Source organism: Microcaecilia unicolor, chromosome 9 (genome assembly GCF_901765095.1).
Source record: "Microcaecilia unicolor chromosome 9, aMicUni1.1, whole genome shotgun sequence".
In the NCBI taxonomy this organism is placed as follows: Eukaryota; Metazoa; Chordata; class Amphibia; order Gymnophiona; family Siphonopidae; genus Microcaecilia; species Microcaecilia unicolor.
The window spans coordinates 145,099,205-145,122,707 of NC_044039.1; the positions used below are offsets into that span (position 1 = coordinate 145,099,205).

Sequence of the window (23,503 nt, forward strand, 5' to 3'; positions counted from 1 at the left end):
AGCTGAATAGCCCTAGCCTCCTTAGTCTTTCTTCTTTCTTTCTTTCTCTCTGCTCTGTAACCTTTGTATGACAGTGAGGAATAAACTTTCCTTCCTATTGTTAGACTCTGTACTGTAAAACTACTAATTTCAAGAGCCACATGCTCTTGAGCTAGTGAGAAATAAAGATTCCTTTTCTTTTTCCAACTTAGCCTGAGTTTCTTCTAAGAATAGCACCAAATGCAGCCAGTACATAGCCCGAGTTTCTTCTAAGAATAGCACCAAATGCAGCCAGTACATAGCCCAACCCCATAATCACAGGGCCCTTAGGGCCGCTACTACCAAGGACATATTCTTAGCTGACACCCTCAAAAGGAGGTAGCATCTGCAAGAAGATAGGACCCCATTTCCAACTTGGCCATCCCCATAGTGACCACTGACTTATTCAAAGTCATCCAACATGAGCTTGGCCTACCGAAAACACAACAGAGGCCTGAAGAGCCAGAACCGAAAGATCACAACACTTTAATAAGGTTTCCATCTTGTGGACCCCGAAGACCACCACCACCAACAGGGATTGCCGGCCTCTTTGTCACTGCCATGACAGTGGCATGCTTAAGAGAGTCTCTGTCCTTCTGCGGAATGGGATACAGTTTCACCATTGCCCTCATCACTTTACATGGGGAGCCCGGCGATGACCACTCTGCCTGAATCATTCACAAGGATTTGGGCGGTCTCCGGATACCTTTAACCAACAGATCCACATGAAATCTGCCAGGAGCCCATCCCCCCACCTCTGGCAAAATCAATCTCCTCAAAACACAAAGTAGATCAAACCTATGTAACCAGTTTAGAGAGTTCATCCCAATAAAAAATCATAACAACCGAAGGATCCTCTCAGAGGCACTACCTGCTCCCCAGCTTCTCGAACGGGAACCTCATCCTCCTCTGGATCACTGAAGGCCTCTTCAAAGGCTATATCCTCCAGGTCCTCGGCCTAGTCAATCCTGAGGTACTTAGCCATTGAGGGAGCATGGGCAAGCAGGACCATTACCCCCCCCCCCCCCCCAAGAGGATCTCCTGCCTTCTAGGCCTTAAATAAGAAACTTGCGATGAAACCATTCTTACCCCCCCCCCCCCAAAAAAAAAAAAAAAGAAAGTGCCATGAGCCAGAGGGAGTTTTGCTGACCAGATGCAGTAGGCCATAAGGGGAACAGAGACTGCCTCCAAGGCCAACTCACTTACAAGCCACTACCAGTGCGTCCATCTCCTTACAGCTGCACATTTTACAGTGCTTGAACGTCTTTGAACTCATAGCCACTTTAATACTGCCAGACTGTGGAACCACAGCACAGGAGCAAACTGGTACTGCCTGCAGAACTAACACAGGCAGTGGAGGACCACACTGCTCACCAATCACAACACTACAGCACTGGGCTCTTGCCTATGTCTTTCCCCTAGCCTCCTTCCCCCAGAAGCAGAAAAAGTGCTGTGGACTGGAGAAGGCTCTCAAAGCTGCAGCACTCATACTGAAGCTGAGGCACAACAGTCCACCCAGAAGGGAGCCAGAGAGGAAGAGGGACCTAGCCACTTGGGTGTGTCACCCCTGGGATTCTTGTGGCCACCGGGGACCAACACTACAGCACTGGGCTCGTGCCTATGTCTTTCCCCTAGCCTCCTTCCCCCAGAAGCAGAAAAAGTGCTGTGGACTGGAGAAGGCTCTCAAAGCTGCAGCACTCATACTGAAGCTGAGGCACAATGGTCCTCCCAGAAGGAATACAAATAATACTGGACAAAAATTCAGCAAAAGCCGTAGTAAATACCCCAATATAGAGCTGAATATAATTAGAACAAGCTTGATGTTGAAATGGAAGTGGTGTCAATTTGAAAACTTTTTTTGGTTTGTTTATAGTGGAGAAAAAGACCTCAATAGTCTCCCAGAAGGAAGCCAGAGAGGAAGAAGGACCCAGCCACCTAGGTGTTATCACTTCTGGGATTCTTGTGGCCCCCGGAGACCGACACCCCACAGGCTCAGAAACAGAAAACAGCTGTGTTCTCCCTCCCACCAACTATGAAGTAAATAAGACTAGAAATCACTAAAGACCCTTGAAGTAAGGAATACCCCATCCCCTTCCAGCATACCAGTCTTAGACACAAACTGTACATCCACTATCTGCTGGAGACAGAGAACAATACTGGCTGCCTGGCAACTGCACAGAGATTTTATGCAAGCCAAAGTTTTAGTGTTCTCAATCTCCATTTGCTTGTAGGCATGCATAACCCACGCATCAGCATCTAGACTGGTCTGGAGACAAGGAAACATTATTTGTTTTTATTCACCATAATCTTTAAAACATGCAATGGTTGCCCCATATAAAGCTATACTGAATCTAGACTGAACTAAAGATTTTACATGAGAGGAAGGCACACACAGGCACGCATCATATACACCTTTTGCTGTGCGCACACATCTGTATGCATGTGAAGGGCAAAACACAAGTCTGATATTCTATTTAATAAGAAGAATCACATTTAATGAGTTTCTTCCTTACAGTTTCAGATGCTCAAGTACAGCTGGTAGAAATCTGAAACAGCTGTAAAAGAACCAAGACAGACATACAAACAGTACTGCAATTTAAAAATAAAAATATTAATTAAAAAAAAAAAAAACACCCCAACCCTTTCCTTCCTCCCCTGGGGGGGGGGGGGGGGGGGGGGGGGGGGGGGGGGGAACAACCCAGACTTCTTTGAAAGAATACCAGTTTCTGAAAATTCTCTCCTCCCATGATGGAAAAGGAGGAAAGTGCAGATGACTTCCATATACAAAATTTAAGATGAAACAAACAAAAAAAGTCATTAACTTTCCTGTGCCATGCCTTCACCAGTAACGAAAGGGAGAGCAGGACATGCTGAGGCTTGGATTCCTACAGCAGTCAGAACTCTGGGCTAATACTGCACACTTACCAGGCAGGCCCCCATGAGCTTTGGATTGTTAACAGATCAAACGGAGAGAAACTCAAAAAGCACAGATCCACTTTCAAAGGGAGGCAGTAGTGGTGATGGGGTGGGAGGAAATTCTATACAGTAAATAGTCAAATGAGTTTTATATTACAGATGACTGGCTGTTGTAGAGTCTTTGTCCTGCTCTGCTGCTCCAGCCCGGACAAGGCAAACAGAGGCAAAAAAAAAGAAGAGGAAGAGGGATATAATGGTACATGCAGGGTTGGAAACAGCAGACTGGGCACGCTCAGATCAACCCTCGTCTCTTCTTGTAGTCCTCAAGGTTTAATGACCTCCGAGGGGCACCATCCTTTGCAGGGGGAGCTTTGGAGGAGATGGCCAGTGTTTTGGATTCTGGTAGGAAAGATCCAAAAAATGCCACAAAGTTTACATTTCAAGGCACTGGATGTGTTAATCTTATTAAGACAGCAAGATACCCTTAAAAACTTCCATGCATACTATTACAGCAATATGTTCCATATATCTGCTGGCTGTGCACCACACTATTTACCACTAAATACTATTCAGAAGGGGAAGTACTACCAGCTGTATATCTTTAGCCTCTGTTCTGGGTCTCAGGAATTTTGATATGTGTTAGTTTGACAGAAATTGAACATTAAAAAAGCAGTGAAAAAAGAACAGGAAGGTAGACTTCTTCATATTGCCAAAACATGTTTGGCTGCTGAGATATTGTACCACCAGCTAATTTGGGAATAAAAGCTTTTTAATTTTCAAACAGCTTTGCAGTTTTTATCTGCTGCTCTTTTGTACACTACTTAGATCAGTACAATTTGTTCAACAATTCCAAATATTCTCCACAGTAAATAACTGCATCGTATGCAGAAAGCCTATTAAAAGAGTGCAAAGCATTTGTTTCAAGAAAAGAATTACAAACACTGTATAAAAAAGGCCCAAGAATGAACTATAAAATGATGACAGACTTATGGTAATAGTTCAATCTTAAAATCAGTATTTGCTGATGTTATCTGTCATGAAAGAAAACGCACCCGAGCTGGGGACTTGAAGGTCAATCTTCACATCAAAGTCATGCACTTTGAACAGGTCCTCTGAGAGGTCATTTGCAGACTTAGGGTTCAAATCTTTGTCCTTGCCCTGAATCTGAAAACAAAAATTATTCAAGTTAATATGTTGTTGAACTTCTGTAGGGAATATAGTTAGAAAACATGCAGCATTTCAGAATGCTTGTCTGATCTTTAATAAAGCATCCAGGTTTCCTTAATGTTTATACAACCACATTAGTGCAATAGTTAACCTGAGCATGTACAGATATTCATAATGCTTGCATGACAAACAGAGCCCACATTAAACACCATAAAGGCATGTTAAAACAGTAAGTTAAGTAATTGAACTCTGAAGAGGACATTTAATGGTTTAAAGAGGGCAGAACTAGGTTTCAAAACAAGCTCAAGTCATAGAAGCCAGCTCTGGGTGCTTGAACACTCCCAATATTGAGCAAACTCCATGACTATGTCCAGAGAAGGGTAATTTCTGTTGGGTTTAGCAGCCCCAATCATTTTGACAAGTTGGTTCCAGTGTGCTCAGTAAAGGTGCACTATGATGTCAGCTTCCTTTCTCCATCCAGCACTGTTTTGACATGAAACTGGTAAAAGGTTGCCTTTGGCATACTTTGAAGGTAACTATGGTAACATTATTATTAACATTATTTAAGAGATTTGGACAGTCCTCTATACTATCTATTACACTGGCTTGGATATTGCTTTCCTATTGACAGCCTACCTGTAACATGTTTTCAAGGGATGTATGGCACAATTTTAAAGGGGGTGGGTCTATTTTTAGAGCTGGTAAAGAGCTGTGTTCAGTTTGAGTATGCCTAGTCTTAATTCGCTGGGATTCCAGAGAGGCTGATGGAGAGACTAAGGGCTCCAAATTTATTGCTCTACCATTCAAATGTATTAGATCACCTGAAAAAAAGAAACAATCAGCTCTCTAACAGAGTGTTGCAAGGCACTTGGAGACTAATACTGGAGAAGCAGTAGCCACAACCTCTCAGCCATTTTCTGTTAATTCGACTGCATATTGCATCCTTACCAAGCTTTTCTCCTTTGGAGTTTCTTGTGTTATACCAGAGCCATATTTTGCATTCAGCTGTGCAATGATCGCAGCTTGAACAGCAGGATCCCTAGACTGCATGTAAGGAGAAAAAAACATTTTCTTACTCATTAATTTGCAACAGCCTATCTTCTCTCATCAAAAACACACCCACAACAGATTTATTTCCTCAGGCTCTCCCTTTGAATGCTTTAGTAAAAAAAAACAACAACAAAAAAAACCCATTTTTTCATGCAAAAGACTTCTACGATACATAATGCTATAAAGTGAAATACTTATTAAAAAAAAATTAAGAGTGGAGATCTAGATAAACTACTTATCTTTAACTGTCACTATACCTGTCATTAATGTTACTCCATAGTGTTTATATGCTGGGGGGAGGAGGAGGAGGAAGTAATTTTTTTTGTTACTCTAATGCTTAATGTCAACAGTCTCAGCACAGTCTGGATACTATCCTTGGTTCTACAGATATATCCTGTTCCACTGCTTTTATAGGTAGAATACTATAAGAGTTTATTACCTGGTCCTTTGGCATCCCTAATATTTTTACATTCAACTTTCCAGAGCTGAGTCTATACTAATAGTCGCTGCACACCCATGGATATGCCAGCTCATCTTATGGTTAAAACTGCTAGCTATACGTTTTTAACACTATACGTACATTGGAGACCATGGTAGGTTTACATTGCCGCCTGGTAAAGGGATCCATCTGTTGGTGCTTCATGCTTTGACTTTCAGCCTACAGAACAGAGAAAGAACTGTGTGTCAAAGCTAAAATCTTCATTGTGAAAAAATTATCTTCATATCTAGTCCCTGCAATAGTATCAACCACCCAACTGCATCTCACTGCTGCAACTATAATGCTAATGGATGACAAAAATAAATCCATCATTGTACTGGTTGAAGTAAAAAAATAGAATGTAACACTTCAACAGTATATTGAGCATATTGTGAGAAAACAAAGAAGCAATCACTTACAACAAGAGCCTTCTCAGACTCCACTATATTCCACTCTCGATTTCTCTGGTTTATGTAACTGCAGATATAGGAAAAAGGATGAGAAGTTATCAATCTGTGCTGGATACCATTCCTTGTACATACCCGCTTTTCAACAGCAGCAATGACATTTAACACTCAGCAACAGCAAGCTACAAGAAGCATAGAGACTTGGCAGGTCTGGTAGTACGAGAACTAAAGGAAAAGTGGACCAACATCCCTACACTTAATCACAACCAGTGCTGTGAAAGGCCTCACCTGGATATGTAATGGCTGGACAATATCACAGACCTGTTTTACCTCATGTACACCACTGGTTTTGTATCGCTCACCATCTTCTCTTTAATAAAATATGTTTCTATAATTCAGTTACCTACCTAATGGCAGATATGTTTTTCGTTCGCTGACGATCTAGGGCCTCTGCTCTCTCCTCCAGCTCATTCAGCTGGTCTTGAATTTGTTTGACCTTCTCTGGTTCCCCAGCTTCTTCTGCCATAGCCTAAAACCAAATGAAAATCAAACCAAATTAAACATTCTCTGACTCCTTTTGCTGTCAGTTCCAGAATCTGAGACAAATGCATTCGAGTACAGGTAAGCTAGGATTCAAGAGGCTTGGGACCCTTTTATTTGATGTAGGTTCATACCAGGAAAGCCTATAAGCTATCCAAGGATTCCTTCATATGCAACTTTGAAGCATGCCAGAACTAGATTGAGTGCTTTCATACCAGCTGCCCCACTACTTTGGTACTAACTTCACCATGAATTACAAGTGGCACATAACTATGGTACTTATAGAAAAGACATAAAGCTTGGCTTTTTAATGTCATTATAAAAAAAAAAAGTGTTGGTTGGCCCTGCTTATTTTGCTATATGTTTATGCACTTTATATTTATTAGTATTCATTTATCATCAGTTTTTGTATACGTTAGCTGTGTTTTATTTACATCAAATATATACTCAATGTTTATCTTGTTGGGCAGACTGGATGGACCGTGCTGGTCTTTTTCTGCCGTCATCTACTATGTTACATGTTTATTTTGTACACTACATTTAAATGACTTATCACAAAAGTCTGGTTGGAATTATGTGATTCATATGCGGCTACTATTACATTTCTTTTTCTCATCCCTCATAAGGCTCACAATGTTCTGACCACAGGATTCCTTTAGACTGAAAACTAGTTTATTGGGTACCTTTCAAGTACAATAAAAAAAATATATTTTGAAAAATCTTATATACTGGAAGCCTAATACAAACTGACCGCTGCAGTGAAAGAAAAATCTAAAGACAGACAACAAATACAAGTACAGGCAAAGAAAGTGACATCACTAAGAGAGATGCAGGTGTAACAAAAGAGCTTAATTTCCCTACCCACAATAACTAAGCAACTTGGATGCCTCTGGGGCTATTTTCTAACATATAAATCGTTATCAAATTACTCTGAAAGCTCCAGCAATCTATGACATTATCAAAAAAGTGTACCCCAAATCTTAAAATTTTCAGCTTTACAAATGGCGATCCCAGCACGAAACCTGACCCCAAGATGACAAGAGGAGTTTAGCAAGCACCCGGAGGATCAAACTTCCACATGCCCGCAGAAGGCTCTGCCACACAGCAACAATTGTCAAGGAGCAATGAGAGCTGAGCTTCAGCTCTGTTTGGAGAAATCAAAGCAGAAATTTAAAAAGTGAAAGAAGAATTGCAATCAGGTTTGGATGAGATAAAAGCTGAAATTAAAGACATTGGCCACAGAGTTGAGGATTTGGAGGGCAGAGTGGACAAATTTGCAGAGGATCTTACTGCAGTCCAGGAACGATATGAAAAAAAGGAGAAAGGAGAGGATGATGTTTGGCTGAAATTGAAGGACTCTGAAATGCTCCCCAAGCATTTGTCCATGTCAATGGCATCTCTTCATCGAAATTCACCCTAAAAAGGTTATCAATAGAAATCAAACAAAATAAAACATGGAAAAGAAAATAAGATGATACCTTTTTTATTGAACATAACTTAATACATTTCTTGATTAGCTTTCGAAGGTTGCCCTTCTTCGTCAGATCGGAAATAAGCAAATGTGCTAGCTGACAGTGTGGGGAACTAAGCAAGGTTGTCCCCTCTCTGCACTATTGTTTAACCTAGCTCTAGAACCCCTTGCACTATCCATATGGCCAATCCTAATATATCGGGGGTTAAGATACGTGATGAATCATTTAAGTTATCCATCTACGCCGATGATATACTACTGTATGTTTCCACTGATTCTGTCCACCATGTACTTAACAGCATTGGTGCTTTTTCCAATATCTCAGGTTATAAAATTAACTGGTCAAAGTCCACCGCCATGCCACTTTCTAAGTTCGTTTTGAGATCCGCTGTTGCACAATACCCGTTTATTTGGGAGCCCAGCAGTTTGAAGTACCTAGGCATAAACTATTGTACCAATCTGGAAGATACTTTTAAAAATGAACGAGTCTAAACTCCTGCAAATCACTAATGATTTACTGACTTCATAGACCAAGTTGTTCTTGTCTTGGTGGGGTAGAATTGAAGCTATAAAAATGGTGCTAGCACCGAAACGTAACTACATTTTTAGTATGGTTCCAATCCCATTCAAAGACGTACTTTATAAGAAGCTTCATGGGCTAATTACTAAATTTCTTTGGAAATCTTCTGTGCCTTGAATCTCTCTTAAAAAACTTCAACTGCCCAAAAGCCTTGGGGGTTTAAATGTGCCAGATTTTAAGCTTTTATCATTTGGCTTTCCAGGTGTCCCAGGTCAAACAATGGTATTCATCATTCTCAGCCAATACCCCCAGATGGGTAATTTTTGAAAGAGAACAAATATTTCCGCTACCATTGAATTTACTTCCAACCATGAATAGATTCCGCTACTCCTCCCACCACCTGGTGATTAAAAATTCAGCACGCTCAATAAATTTTGTATGTTCTCTCAGAGTTTATTTATTTATTTGATACATTTGTATCCCACATTTTCCCACTTATTTGTAGGCTCAATGTGGCTTACATAATCCAGAGAGGTGTTTAGCAGACTCTGGTGTTAACAAATACAAGGTGATGTTATGGTAAGAGAGAGTTCATGTGGTACAGCCACATTAGGGAATCGAACAGTGGCAGAGTTGTGTTATGTCCATTGCATAATTCGGTTATGTTATGTTGCTGAGATCCGGCATTTAGGTTGGATCGGTAGGATAAGCTTTTTTTAGCAAGTTGGTTTTTAGTATTTTCCGGAAGGATAGATGGTCGTAGGTCGTTTTCAAGGATTTTGGTAATTGCGTTCCACAGTTGTGTGCTTATCTTGGAGAAACTGGATGCATACAATGATTTGTATTTAAGTCCTTTGCAGCTTGGATAGTGCAGATTTAGGTATGTTCATGTCGATTCAGATATGTTTCTAGTTGGTAGGTCAATTAGGTCTGTCATGTATCCTGGGGCTTCACCATAGATGATTTTGTGGACCACAGTACAGATTTTGAAAACAATGCGTTCTTTGATTGGGAGCCAATGTAGTTTTTCGCGGAGGGGTTTTGCGCTTTCGAATTGCATTTTTACAAATATGAGCCTGGCTGCTCTGTTTTGAGCAGTCTGGAGTTTCTTTAAGGTTTGTTCTTTGCATCTTGCATAAATTCCATTGCAGTAGTCTAGGTGGCTCATTACCATTGACTGTATCAGGCTGCGAAATGTTTCTCTCGGGAAGAATTGTTTCACACGTTTGAGTTTCCACATTGAGTGGAACATTTTCTTTGTTGTGGATTTTACTTGGCTATCCAGAGTTAAGTTGCGGTCTATTGTAACGCCGAGGATTGGATGTCGATACTAGTGGGGTTGTCCGCGCTGTGTTGGGATGTAAGGATGAGACAATGGTTTTTTTCTTTACTGAGTTTTAATTGAAATGTATTTGCCCATGAGTCCATAATGTTCAAGCTAAGCTTGATTTCGTTGGTGATTTGTCTATTTAGTTTTGTAAGGAATGTATATTATGACATCATCTGCATAGATGAAAGGGTTGAGGCCTTGGTTGGATAAGGACTTGTCTAGTGGGGTCATCATTAGGTTGAAGAGGGTAGGTGATAGTGGTGATCCCTGTGGTACTCCAGTCTGCTTTCCATGGTGATATATTTGCGTTTGATTTTACTTGATATATTCTTGTGGTTAAGAAACCCTTGAACCAGTTAAGTATGTTTCCACTGATCCCGAAGTTGTCTAATATTCTTATTAGTATATCATGGTTTATTATTTTTAATTCAACTGAATATTCAGGCAATAATAAATACTGCTTAGGCTGGATTCTTATCATATATCTGTTATAAATTTCAACTATCTAGTCCAAACTTAATTTCCTTCAATATTTCTTTTTCAAAAGCATGAATCTCATTATCTCATCATTTTTATTATTAGCATTTGTTTACCATGTCGAATGCGCTGGACATGTCGAATTGGAGGCGAAGGATGTTTTTGCCTATTGAGATTTCCTGCTTGAATTTAGCTAGGAGAGTGAGTAATACTGTTTCAGTGCTGTGAAGGGGGCAAAATCCTGACTGTGATTCGTGAAGTATCGAGAATTTGCTTATATAATCTGTAAGTTGTTTGGTTACTATGCTTTCCATAAGTATGACTACCAACAGGATAGATGCTACTGTAGGTAGTTAGTGATTTCATTTGGTTTTTTTCTTGGTATCTTTCAGTATCGGGGTGAGCAGGATATTGCCATTTTCCTAAGGGAAGAGACCATGCTGGAGCATGTAATTTAGGTGGGATGTGAGGTCTACTATGAAGCGGTCAGGGGCGGATTTCATTAGGTAGCTGGGACATGTGTCTAGCTTTCAGTGAGTGTTGGAAAACCTACTGATCGCCTGGGTAACTGTTTCAGTGGTCAGGAGGGCGAAGTTTGACCAGGTTCGGTCAGCCGGGTATTCTCCGAAGGTTGAGTCCAACTCGTTGAGGAAGTGTTCGATGTCATTGTTATCCTGAGATAGCATGTTACGTAGGTTTACAATTTTTTCATTGAAATACTTGGCAAGTTTATCTGCGGATGGGTGCCTGTATTCGTAGTAGTGACTAGGTTGGTGTCTAGGAGCTTTTTCATGAGTTGGTATAATTTTTTCATGTCTTTGTAATCAGCCCCTATTTTAGTTTGGTAGTATGATCTTTTGGTCTGTCTTATTGCATATTTGTATTGTCTTTGTATTAGTTTCCATGCGTTGTGTGTGTGTTCATCTTTTACTTTTCTCCATGCTCGTTCGAATCTCCTGGATTGTGTTTTTAGCTTTTTCAGTTTATCATTGAACCATGGTATTGAATTATGTTTACACGAGGTTCTTGTTCGCAGAGGTGCTATTTCATCTACATAAGTATATAAGTATTGCCATACTGGGAAAGACCAAAGGTCCATCGAGCCCAGCATCCTCTTTCCAACAGTGGCCAATCCAGGTCACAAATACCTGGCAAGCTCCCAAAAATGTACAAAACATTTAATACTGCTTATCCCAGAAATAGCGGATTTTCCCCAAGTCTATTTAATAATGGTTTATGGACTTTTCCTTTAGGAAGCCGTCCAAACCTTTTTACAACTCTGCTAAGCTAACCGCCTTTACCACATTCTCTGGCAACGAATTCCAGAGTTTAATTACACATTGAGTGAAGAAACATTTTCTAAGATTCAGTTTAAATTTACTACATTGTAGCTTCATCGCATGCCCCCTGGTCCTAGTATTTTTGGAAAGCTTGACCAGACGCTTCACATCTACCCATTCAACTCCACTCATTATTTTATAGACCTCTATCATATCTCCCCTCAGCCGCCTTTTCTCCAAGCTGAAGAGCCCTAGCCGCTTTAGCCTTTCCTCATAGGGAAGTCGTCCCATCCCCTTTATCATTTTCGTCGCCCTTCTCTGCACCTTTTCTAATTCCACTATATCTTTTTTCAGATATGGCGACCAGAATTGAACACAATATTCGAGGTGCGGTCACACCATTGAGCGATATAAAGGCATTATAACATCCTCATTTTTGTTTTCCATTCCTTTCCTAATAATACCTAACATTCTATTTGCTTTCTTTGCCGCAGCAGCACACTGAGCAGAAGGTTTCAACGTATCATCAACGATGACACCTAGATCCCTTTTCTTGGTCCGTGACTCCTAACGTGGAACCTTGCATGACGTCGCTATAATTCGGGTTCCTCTTTCTCACATGCATCACTTTGCACTTGCTCACATTAAACATCATCTGCCATTTAGATGCCCAGTCTCCCAAGGTCCTCTTGTAATTTTTCACAATCCTCCTGCGATTTAACGACTTTGAATAACTACGTGTCATCAGCAAATGTAATTACCTCACTAGTTACTCCCATCTCTAGGTCATTTATAAATATGTCAAAAAGCTGTGGTCCCAGAGCCCTGGGGAATCCCACTAACTACCCTTTCTCCATTGAGAATACTGACCATTTAACACTACTCTCTGTTTTCTATCTTTTAACCAGTTTTTAATCCACAATAGGATATTTCCTCCTATCCCATGACCCTCCAATTTCCTCTGTAGCCTTTCATGAGGTACCTTTTCAAACGCCCTCTGAAAATCCAGATACACAATATCAACCGGCAATCCAGATACACAATATCAACCGGCTCACCTTTATCCACATGTTTGTTCACCCCTTCAAAGAAATGTAATAGATTGGTGAGGCAAGATTTCCCTTCACTAAATCCATGTTGGCATTGTCTCATTAATCCATGCTTTTGAATATGCTCTGTAATTTTGTTCTTAATAATAGTCTCTACCATTTCCCCCGGCACTGACGTCAGACTCACCGGTCTATAATTTCCTGGATCTCCTCTGGAACCTTTTCTTAAAAATTGGCGTTACATTGGCCACCCTCCAATCTTCCGGTACCACGTTGATTTTAAGGATAAATTACATATTTCTAACAATAGCTCTGCAAGCTCATTTTTCAGTTCTATCAGTACTCTGGGATGAATACCATCTGGTCCAAGAGATTTGCTACTCTTCAGTTTGGAGAACTGCCCCATTACATCCTCCAGGTTTACTGAGAATTCATTAAGCTTCTCCGCCGCGTCAGCTTCGAATACCATTTCCAGCACCGGTATCCCACCCAAATCTTCCTCGGTGAACACTGAAGCAAAGAATTCATTTAATCTCTCCGCTACGGCTTTGTCTTCCCTGATCGCCCCTTTTACTCCTCGGTCATCTAGCGGTCCAACTGATTCTTTTGCTGGCTTCCTGCTTTTAATATACCTTTAAAAAATTTTACTGTGTGTTTTTGCCTCCAACGCAATCTTTTTTTCAAAGTCCCTCTTAGCTTTCCTTATCAACGCTTTGCATTTCACTTGACATTCCTTATGCTGTTTCTTATTATTTTCAGTCGGTTCCTTCTTCCATTTTCTGAAGTATTTTCTTTTAGCTCTAATAGCTTCCTTCACATCAATATTTAACCACGCCAGCTGTCATTTGGTCTTCCGTCCTCCTTTTTTAATACGCGGAATATATTTGGCCTGTGCTTCCAGGTTGGTGTTTTTGAACAGCATCCACGCCTGATGTAAATTTTTGACCCTCGCAGTCGTCCTCTAAGTTTTCTTTTCACCGTTCTTCTCATTTTATCATAGTCTCCTTTTTTAAAGTATATCTTTGCATCTTTTATCCCATTCTACGAGGTAGTATATGGAGTCTGTTTCTGCTGTCCATTCATTATTATCAGTTGCCAAAATGTTTCCGTGTCTACTTGACCTCTTGTGCTGTAGGATGTGTGTTCTTGTATTCGGTATAAGCCCTTCTTCCGCCAGTGTAGGGATAGGTTTAGTTTGTAGTGATCGGTCCAGGGTGTTTCTGTCCATTTAATATCTGTTATTGTTAAGGTCTGGTCTGTTGAAAGTTTGTGTGAGATGAGGTCGAGTGTGTGCCCTTTGACGTGGGTTGGTTGCATTTGGGGCCAGTTGAGATCCCATAATTGGAGGAATTCCTTACAATCTCGTGTGTCGGTGGAGTTTGAGTCTTCTAGGTGAAGGTTGATGTCTCCTAGTACCAGTATATTGGAGTTGGTTACACACGTTAGAAATGAAGTCCATGAAGTTAGTCTGGCCTTCGTTCCAGTTACCTGGAAGTCTGTAAAACAAGAAGCAATTCAGATTTTGAGTTGGGGTGTTATGGACTCGGCAGTGGTTTCGGTGGTGAAGTGGGATCGCTAGATTAGTGCTATGTCACTGCCTCTCTTTTCCTTTCTTGTCCAGTGAGTGAGTTTGTAACCTGGTGGGCACAGGTCTAAGATTATAGGGTCCTTTTAGTCATGAATCCAGGTTTCTGTGATGAAGAGTAAGTCATGATTTTCTGAGTTAAAATGGTCAAGCCCCGTTGATATGTCTCTTTGGTATAATTCTACTTTTTCGCTCAAACCTCCACTCAATCTTCATAAAATATGGCATTTAGCCAATATCTGGTCGCCAAGTCAGTTGTCAGGTGTTGCTATTATCCCTTTTCAAGATTTTTGTACTTGTTATAACATTCCCCAAGCGCATAACACTTTTTGGAAAAATCTGACTCAGATTATTGAGCATCGCTATCTTGCCCCATCAGACAGTCAATCTACAGTCTCAAGTTTCAGTAGTTTATGTCAATCCCTTATGGGTTCAAAATCTGCATCTAAACTGTACAAACTCATGCAACTGTCAAAACCTAATATATGTTCTGGCCTTACCTCCGCTTGGGAAAATGAATTGTCTCGCTGTCCAGTAAGGAGTGGGATCTTTTTCGGACAAAAACTATGCATTCCTCTCTTTAAGCTGCCCTCCTACAGTCTACCTATTACATTGTTCATAAATCCTACTGGACGCCTGTAAAGCTTGCTAAAGTATACCCAAGTGTTTCAAATCTATGTTGGTTTTGTCAGTCTGGAGTGGGTACCCTAGAACATTTGCTTCTCTCTTGTTCTAACCTTCAGTTGTACTGGAGTTCGGTTTGGGACACTACCCAAAAAATATTTACAATATTTTAAAATATTAATCCTTAAGGCTTCAACTCCTGGCTTGTCCATTCCTCAAAAATATGCCAAACTGTTTAACTTAATGATTTCTCTCGCTCTTCATCTGATTGCATTGCATTGGAAAAATAATCAGCTTGTTTCTTTTCATGAATGGTGGAATCTGCTGTGTTCCTATAGGCAATATGAGGAACTGGCTGCCATGAGATTGGGTCACTTCTCATCTTTCCACAAAGCATGGTCGCTGCTAGACGACTATGTATCTTGTGAAAAGGAATTAATTCTCTAAAGTATGTTGCATATGCTGTTCTGTTTTACTCATATCAGCCCACTTTTTTTTAAATTGTTTTTATTTTATTCTATTCCATATTATATGTTGCTGTATGTTTTCATACAGCATGTTTTAAAATGAATAAAGTTTAAAAAAAAGAAAAAAAAATAGGGTGTGGAGGTGCAAATTTAGATTTCTGGGGGAGGGGTGTCCACGAAACAATACTTGATAAAATCTAGAAACAAGCGGTACGCCTATTGAATTTCAGCTAATTCACAGAGTACTGGGTCCCGAGACTCCAATCATCCTAGAGACATTATTCACTATAAGGAGGAGGAGGCTGAACCATGTGTGGCCAAGGGGGCAGTCAAATGGGAGGAAAGCTGTGTAGACATCTTTGCGGATATAGCCCCTGGAACTCTGCACCGCTGAAGGAGACTTAAAACGTGTGACTACAAGGCTAAATGAGTACAATATCCAGTATAAATGGGAGTTTCCAGTGGGGCTCAATATCAGAGCACAAGGTCAGTGGAAGCATGTCACTACAGTGGCAGTGTCATTTCTTCAAATTGCTGGCATTAGTGGCCTGTATGATACAAAGTCAGTAGATACTGCCTCTGCCCTGCACATGAGCAGAAGAATCTCTCTCTATGTGGCAGTGAGTAGGGAAAGGGGTTAAACAGCTGAAGCACCAGTCTGATACATGCTACCAGAAAGAGTTTACTGGTGCAAGCTCTGTTCTCTAAGTGCCAACAAGACATAGTCCTACAGACTGTGCACTGTCAGCGGTACCATGAGTCCAAATAATGAATTTTAGATTGTTGTTTCCTAATTCTTTAGATCTTCTATGTTTTGTCATAAACTGTATTGTTGTTACCGGGGTGGGGGAGGGGAGTTGAGGGAATGATGAGTGGCTGAGCTGGCCCTTTCAAATGTGGGTGTGTGGGTTTGGGTGGGGTGGGAAGGGATTGGTAAGGGTATCGAGTACCTAATGTGGGTGAACATGGAAAGTGACTAGCTATGTCTGTTTTGCTTTTAGTAACCTATGGGGAGTGTTAAGTTAGTTACACTAACTATAAGAGGTTAAACACTCCCATCAAGTAACAACTGTGGTTTTGAGAACTACTTGGTGAATGCCCATGTAGGTTTCATGCAAGAGAGACGAACTTGGTTCTTTCACCTGAAAAGTTAATTGTTCAACCCAAATTTCCTCATCTATTCTGCTAATTGCCTGAAAAGGAAAAATTATAGGGTGGCTATTGTTATTTCTAAGAAATTGCAATCCCAGGTTCCCCAAATCTTTAAGGAAAAGGAGGGGTGGTATATTATTCTCATAGCAACTATCTTTAAGTAAGTCTACACTCCAGTTAACATGTATGCCCCGAATAGGAATCAGGTTGCCTTCTTAGTAGCATTGACAAAACTGAGGGAACATGAAGAGGGCCAACTACTATGGGGGGACGGGGAACTTCACACTCAACCCCTTGATGGGCAACTCTATAGGCACGGAGACTTGATTCTAACTAGTGGACTCATGAAGGCATAGGAGAAGGGACATTCATTTTCTGCTGCCCATAGGTCTATTCTAGAATTGATCTGTGGCTGGAGGGAGGGGACTAAAACTCTACCATGCACTGCATTGAACCAATAACTTGGATAGACTATGTTCTTTCATGGACAGAATTGCAGACAGCATACCAGGATCCAGAGACACAATTTTGGAAGCTGAATGAAAGATTAATAGCAGACCCAGAAGCTCAGCTAGTAATTCAAAAGGAGATAAATATCTTGAGGTTAATGCTAATCATGCCCAATCTCCTGGGATTGTCTGAAATCTGTCATTTGAAATAAACTAATTAGTATAGTGGTAGCTAAAAAAATGTAAGGAAGCTGAGATCATATAACAATTAAAGCAGAGGTTCTCTCTCAGAAAAGGAGCATAACTGAAGGGGATAGGGGAGCAGTATGCTATTAGTAGAGCTACTACTAGATGTGAATTGAGAAAAATGATAGATGTTCAATATCAATTGTTAAAATTGAAGCAGACCCATTTTGAGTACAGGAAAAAAGCAAGAAACTGATGGCCCATAGGCTGAAGGATCTGCAAACTTGCAATGAGATCTTGAACATTAAAACTAAACAAGGAGTAGTAGTGAGTGGAAATACAGCAATCTGAAAAAGTATTATAGAATTCCATAAGAACTATATAGTCCAGATCATGACACTACAGAGGAACTGATCAAGGGTTATTTAGAGAAAGCCTCTCTAACCTCACTGCCATTTGAAGCTTGTGAACTCAGACTCCTAACCAGGCTTATCTCTTAATAGCAGCACTTCTATCCTGCTTAACTTAAAAATTCAAAGCAGGTTACATCCATAAAATCTTTACAATACAAAGCAGCAAACTAAAGTTCAAAATAGCTCTTATATGTATCATTAAAATATCCCTCATCTATTGTGAAATTACCTGAAAAAGAAAACTTATGGGGTGGATATTGTTAGCTAGACTGATGTCAGATAGGATTATAAAGCGTGGCTATCCTCGTTATGCTATTAAATCTGCGTTTAAGTGTGCCAAACACGCTCAACGGTGTTGGTTAAATAGAGAAAAGAATATTTCTGGTAGTCGAGATACACAAGTGAATTGTGTACTCCTGTATTTTTAAGCAAACACGAGCAATACAAGATATTATTTTGAAAATTGGTCAGTACTATCCTTGCATCACAGTTTAACTAACAAACCACGTTTTTTGTGTAATCGTGATAAGAACATGAGCGAGATTTTGTCCAAAAAAAGATTTAATACACAGATGGGTCATCAAGGAACAGGTGGACATACCCGCTGTAATGCATGTGTATATTGTAAGCATGCATTATGTACAGACCGGATTTGGGTACACTCAATAGATAGATATTTCCATTTAAAATCAAAGACTGACTGCAATACTCGGAACTTAGTATATGCCATATGCTGCCCTTGTCGGCTATGGTATATAGGGAGAAAACAACCCGAAAAGTGAAGATGCGGATAGCTCAACATCTCAGTAATATCCGGTTGCAAAAAATAGATACACCTTTGGTTAGCCATTGGTTAGAACTACAACATTCTGTGGATGATCTGCAATTTGTGGTCATCATTAGTATGCAGGGATACCATGGTAACGTTGAACACGAATTAATTCGTAGAGAGCAACAGTTGATTTTTAATTGGGGAACCGTGCAACCGCACGGCCTCAATAAGGAGATAGATTGGGCGTTATTGATGTCAGTATAAAAAGCAGAGACATGTGTAAAGTTATATTATTCAATTCTATCGTGATGTCATCACGTTACTGCCGAGATGCCATTTGGTGTGCTCAGTGTTCTATTGCGGCTGGTAAGCTTTTAAAAAAATTATTTTATTTTGAATTTGTATGTATTATTAGTTTGTATGGTTGTAGGTAATTGTCTGTATTATTTATAAAGGGTTTCCTGACGAAGTAAATACGTAACACGGCCTGTGTAGAGCCCCATGAATCATTTGAATGTGTGTGGAATTTAATTGGATGTTCCCGTTGGAGTCACATATGATAAAGATGTGAAGTGAAGGTTTTGCAGCCAACTGAAATCGTTGTTGCATTCTCTTCAAAGGATTAACTCATGATTAATATACGGATGAGAGATATATTCGCCTGTTGGATGTACACCTTGGCTGGATTGCAGTGACAATATCAACTGGACAGTAGATGCCTTTTGAGAGTGGAATAATAAGATCATTTTTGTGTTTCATCAAGATCAGAGTTCTTTTCATAAACAGACTAAGAAGTATCAATTACCTGACTTGGACGTTTCAGGTCATCTATAATAACACAAAGTGTGGTGTAAGTTCACAAATTTATATTCAGTTGTAATGACATATGAACTATGTTGTTCTCCTTCTGGAAGTATGGATGTTTAAGTTAGATATATAATAAATAGAACTAAGAGTTCTAAAAGTTCACATTGTTTTGTGTATCATATAAGAAAAGAGTAAAAAATTTCTATGCATTGAAGGTCTTATATGTTATTGATTTATATATTAATAAGACTTGTGGACGTGACCTTTAACCCTTGTATTGATATTAAAATATCCCCGGTATAAAATACCTTTACAACTCAAATATAAAATAACATTATGACTTCTTAAAAGAACACTCATATATTGAGGAATATTTCTTACAGAAATGTTATTTCTCTTTACAAAAATCGTTGAAATAGCCAGATCTTTATAGCTCTTCTAAAACTCATATAGGAAGAAATATTTTTAACAACAAAAGGCTATTCCAGGAAAACCTTGGAGCACTGCCTGAAAAAGCACTTTTTTTTTTTGTACAGCTTAAACGACAATTAATGAAGGTAATGCAAACAACAGTCCTCTCACAGATCTTAGACATCTAGAGGGTTTATACAGACTTAACAATCTGGTCAAACATGCAGGACAAAGACCATATAAAATTCTGAAGACAAAAGACATTTTGAATTCAATTCTGGCCCGAATAGGCAGTCAATGCAAATCCTGTAAAAACAGTGTTGCATGATCATATCTACTACTATTCAGTACCAGTTTGGCAGCCACATTCTGCAATACTTGCAATCTATGCAATTGCTTCACAGAAATTCCTAATAAATATTAAAATAATCAATTGTTGTGAGAATAACTGCCTGGATAGTCACCTGAAAATAATGTCTCAGTCTATGTAATAATTTCAGCTTAAATATAACCTTTTGAACCAAATGGGTAACGTGTGTTTCCATAGTCAAATTAAAATCGAACCACACATCCAGAAGTTTAATTTCTGATTTAAAAAGTATGTCAGCATTGTGAAGCATTACAACCTTGGAAAAGTTATCCTTATGTCCAATATCTTGTACCATAGAGGCATATTTTCAAAGCACTTAGCCTTCCAAAGTTCCATAGGTTTCTATGGAACTTTGGAAGGCTAAGTGCGTTGAAAATATGCCTCTTAGTTACTTTACAAAAAACACCCTTAAAATGTTTGTTTTGTCTGGAATAATTTTTTTTTTGTAAAATATCTTTATTGAAGGTCACAAAGTTATAAATACAACCACCTCAAAAACAGAATCATGTGATCCACAATTATAAAACAGAACATGCTTGAACCCTCATCCACTCCCCCCCCCCCCCCCCCCAAAAAAAAAAACCCAACCTGTCGCACCACTTCACACGGATAGCAAGCAATCAGAACCAAACTCAAGTGTTAAGCAGACAACTGCAAGCAATGGGAGTCAGGGAATTCCATCATGGCTCCTAAATCTTACAGAATTTCTTCACAGGCAGTGCATCTAAATCAGTAAATTCTCTCTGCTCCAAGGAAGCCTAAGCAATCATGACTGATCGCAACTGAGCCAAATGAACAGCTCTGGCTGTAGCCAACAATGATACATTTATGGCCCACCAATACTGTACATTTCACAAAGCTCAAATAACCTCTAGGTTTAGGAGAAACAATATCATACTTGCCAAGCAACATTTTAGACCTTGCGATCCAACAGGGAGGAGACATGAGAACCCAAGGTCTTCCAATATACCTGTATAATGGTGCAATGCCAAAAAAGATGACCTAATGCAGCCATAGGTTGTTTACATTTACAACAATCAGAATGGGCAAAAGGAGCCTTATAGGCCAGAGAAGGAGAAATATACAGACACACAACCAGTTTATAATGCATCTCCCAATGAAGGGCGGCATTTTTCATTAATGAACTGCAGTTCCGGAGACTTTCCAGAAGATGTTCCTTCAACACTGGAGTACCCAAATCTGCAGTCCATCTCTGTGCCAGAGGGGTCAAAGCATAAGAAGGAAGTATGTCTAATAGTTTTATGGTGACATCATAAGGGCACTTGTTAAGCCTCCAAACTATAAGTCTCAGTTATTAATTCATGAGATTCTGCTGTTAAGAGCTGAGGAGGGCAATGAAGGCACATAATGCGGGATCTGTAGAAAACAAAACATCTCGGGCATCTAAGTCATAGTCTGTACACAAAGAGGCATGTGATCGAAGTGTACCATCATCAATAACAAGCTGAAAAACATAAGGTAAACCACTCTGGCACCATGTTTGGAAGCGAGTCACAGACATACTAGGAAGAAATAAGCCATTACCCTGAATTGGAAGAAATGGAGATAATTCACTGCCAGGTAGTGGTGTGCTGGTAAATTTTTAACAGGCTCTCTCCCCGGTCCACCTGTGCCCCCCCCCCCCCCCCAAAAAAAATTGCAGAGCTGGCTATACCTGGAGAGAGAGCCTGGGGGGGGGGGGGCAATGCATACTCTCTCCAGGAAAATGTTTTTTTTTTTTAACGCTCCCAGGTTCCAATCTAATTCATGTTTAATGTAGAATAAAATACCATAAATAAGTAAATAAATAAAGATAGAAACTCTGAACGTTGAGCACCTGATTCCCATAGCATGATGTCTGTTTTAGAAGTCCTTTACCAGGAGAAAAAAAAAATCTCTACACCAATAACAAATTTAGGTGTCCCTATAACCAGCCCCTCCAAATGACACACTGATTACAATTTATAACAAACTACTACTCTACCTATGAAAAGTTATACCCTTATTATACTTCCTCTGTGTACATCCCTACGCACAAGCCGGTGGCACTTCTAAGAATTAAGTTTTTTTTTTTTTAAAGTACCCTCCCCACCCCACCCACCTATTACAGACCTCCTCCCCGCACCCCTGAACCGAAGGGTCCCACTCCCAGCGCATACCTGAAAGCAGAGTCCCTGGTCTAGTGGATTCTTCGGGGCAGGAAAGATCCCCACTCTAGACTGCTAGACCACCAGGTACCCCCTGTGCCGGGGGAGTTCGGGGGGGAGGGACACACACGACTGGAGGACTGCTGGAATTCCAGTCTCAATGCCGCTGTCCTGGGAGGGGATGTGTGGGGACTCAGGGGGCAGGTAGAGGCCTTGCAGTTGAGGGAGCCCCTGTGTTTGACAGGTCCTGGCTTTTGACAGCCTGGACCTGTCAAACAAGTGCGGGAGGATTGTGCCTGAGCATTCCTCCTGCACTTTTACCCAATGATCAGAGATAATAGCGTGCTTAAATTTCCATGCTATTATCTCTGATCACAGGGGTGGTATAGACCCGCGCTGTTCCAGCGCCATTTTTAGAGCGCTGTATGGAACAGCACAGGGCTTCTGATCATCCAGTTCTCTGTGACAATCTAGGCAAGCCAGAATCCTGCAGATAGTCATAAAAGTCAGGACCAGACTCCCACTGAGGTTCTGATTAGAAATTTTTAAAATGTTGAAAAAAAAAAAGTTGTGGAATGGTATGAGAATCATGATGTAAAGTACCATTGTGATCCTTGATGCCTGAGATATATTGGGAACCCATCCAGTGTTTCATAATATGGGCTAGGAGCTTGCCCGCTTTATTACCATAGCAATAATAGGAGCGTTTTGCGCCAACCTGTGTTTTCTGTGAGCTACAGAAGAAATATCCCCTCGCATCACAACTTTAGAAGTTTCCAGAAAAAGACTGGGATGTGCTCATGTGCATTAAAAACTGAAAATTCTTACCATTTTGTTTCAGCAAATACTGTTGAAAATTTGTGTCCCCATAAAGATATGCAGGAAATCTCCAATTACACTGTTCCCCAGCCCCCCCCCCATCCAAAGTCAAGATCTACCCAAAGCACTGTATGGTCTGTGATCAATGTAGGGCCAATTTCAGCTCGGTTAACATGTTGCTACAATGAATAAGAAAGTAAAACATAATCTATATGAGATAATGTGCCATGTGCCCTGGAGATGAGTATAGTCACACTCCATGGGATGAAGGACAGGCCAAACATCTACCAGGCCCAAAGAGGTACACACAAGTAAGGCAGACCACGGTCTACACCCACTCACAAGTCCCTCTGATTAAAAGAGCAGTCCACTGTTGGGTCCATGACTGGATTAAAATCACCATTAATAATGGCACCGACATCTCGCATACCAACATGTCGCAAACACCGAAAAAAAGGCATGCTCATACTGATTGGTGCATATAAGGTCAACAGATTAAATGTACACCCTGATTTGTTTAATTTGTAAAAGAAGATATTGACCATACTCATCATGTAAAAGAGATGTTACATTACATAACAGACTTGTGAATAAAAAC

At 40.3% G+C, this 23,503-nt stretch overlaps 1 protein-coding gene across 1 annotated transcript in view; it reads right to left on the minus strand.

Moving 5' to 3' along the window:
- Positions 1-2,710: 2,710 nt before the first annotated feature.
- The window catches only part of RTF1 (RTF1 homolog, Paf1/RNA polymerase II complex component), a 212,769-nt gene continuing 191,976 nt past the window's right edge, over positions 2,711-23,503 (minus strand). The window contains exons 13-18 of the mRNA XM_030214087.1: positions 6,444-6,565; positions 6,049-6,106; positions 5,732-5,809; positions 5,050-5,145; positions 3,987-4,098; positions 2,711-3,333 (exon numbers count right to left, since the gene is read on the minus strand). Of these exons, the coding sequence (XP_030069947.1) occupies positions 3,227-3,333; positions 3,987-4,098; positions 5,050-5,145; positions 5,732-5,809; positions 6,049-6,106; positions 6,444-6,565 (573 nt within the window). The 3' untranslated portion in view covers positions 2,711-3,226. The remainder of the gene's footprint in view (positions 3,334-3,986; positions 4,099-5,049; positions 5,146-5,731; positions 5,810-6,048; positions 6,107-6,443; positions 6,566-23,503) is intronic.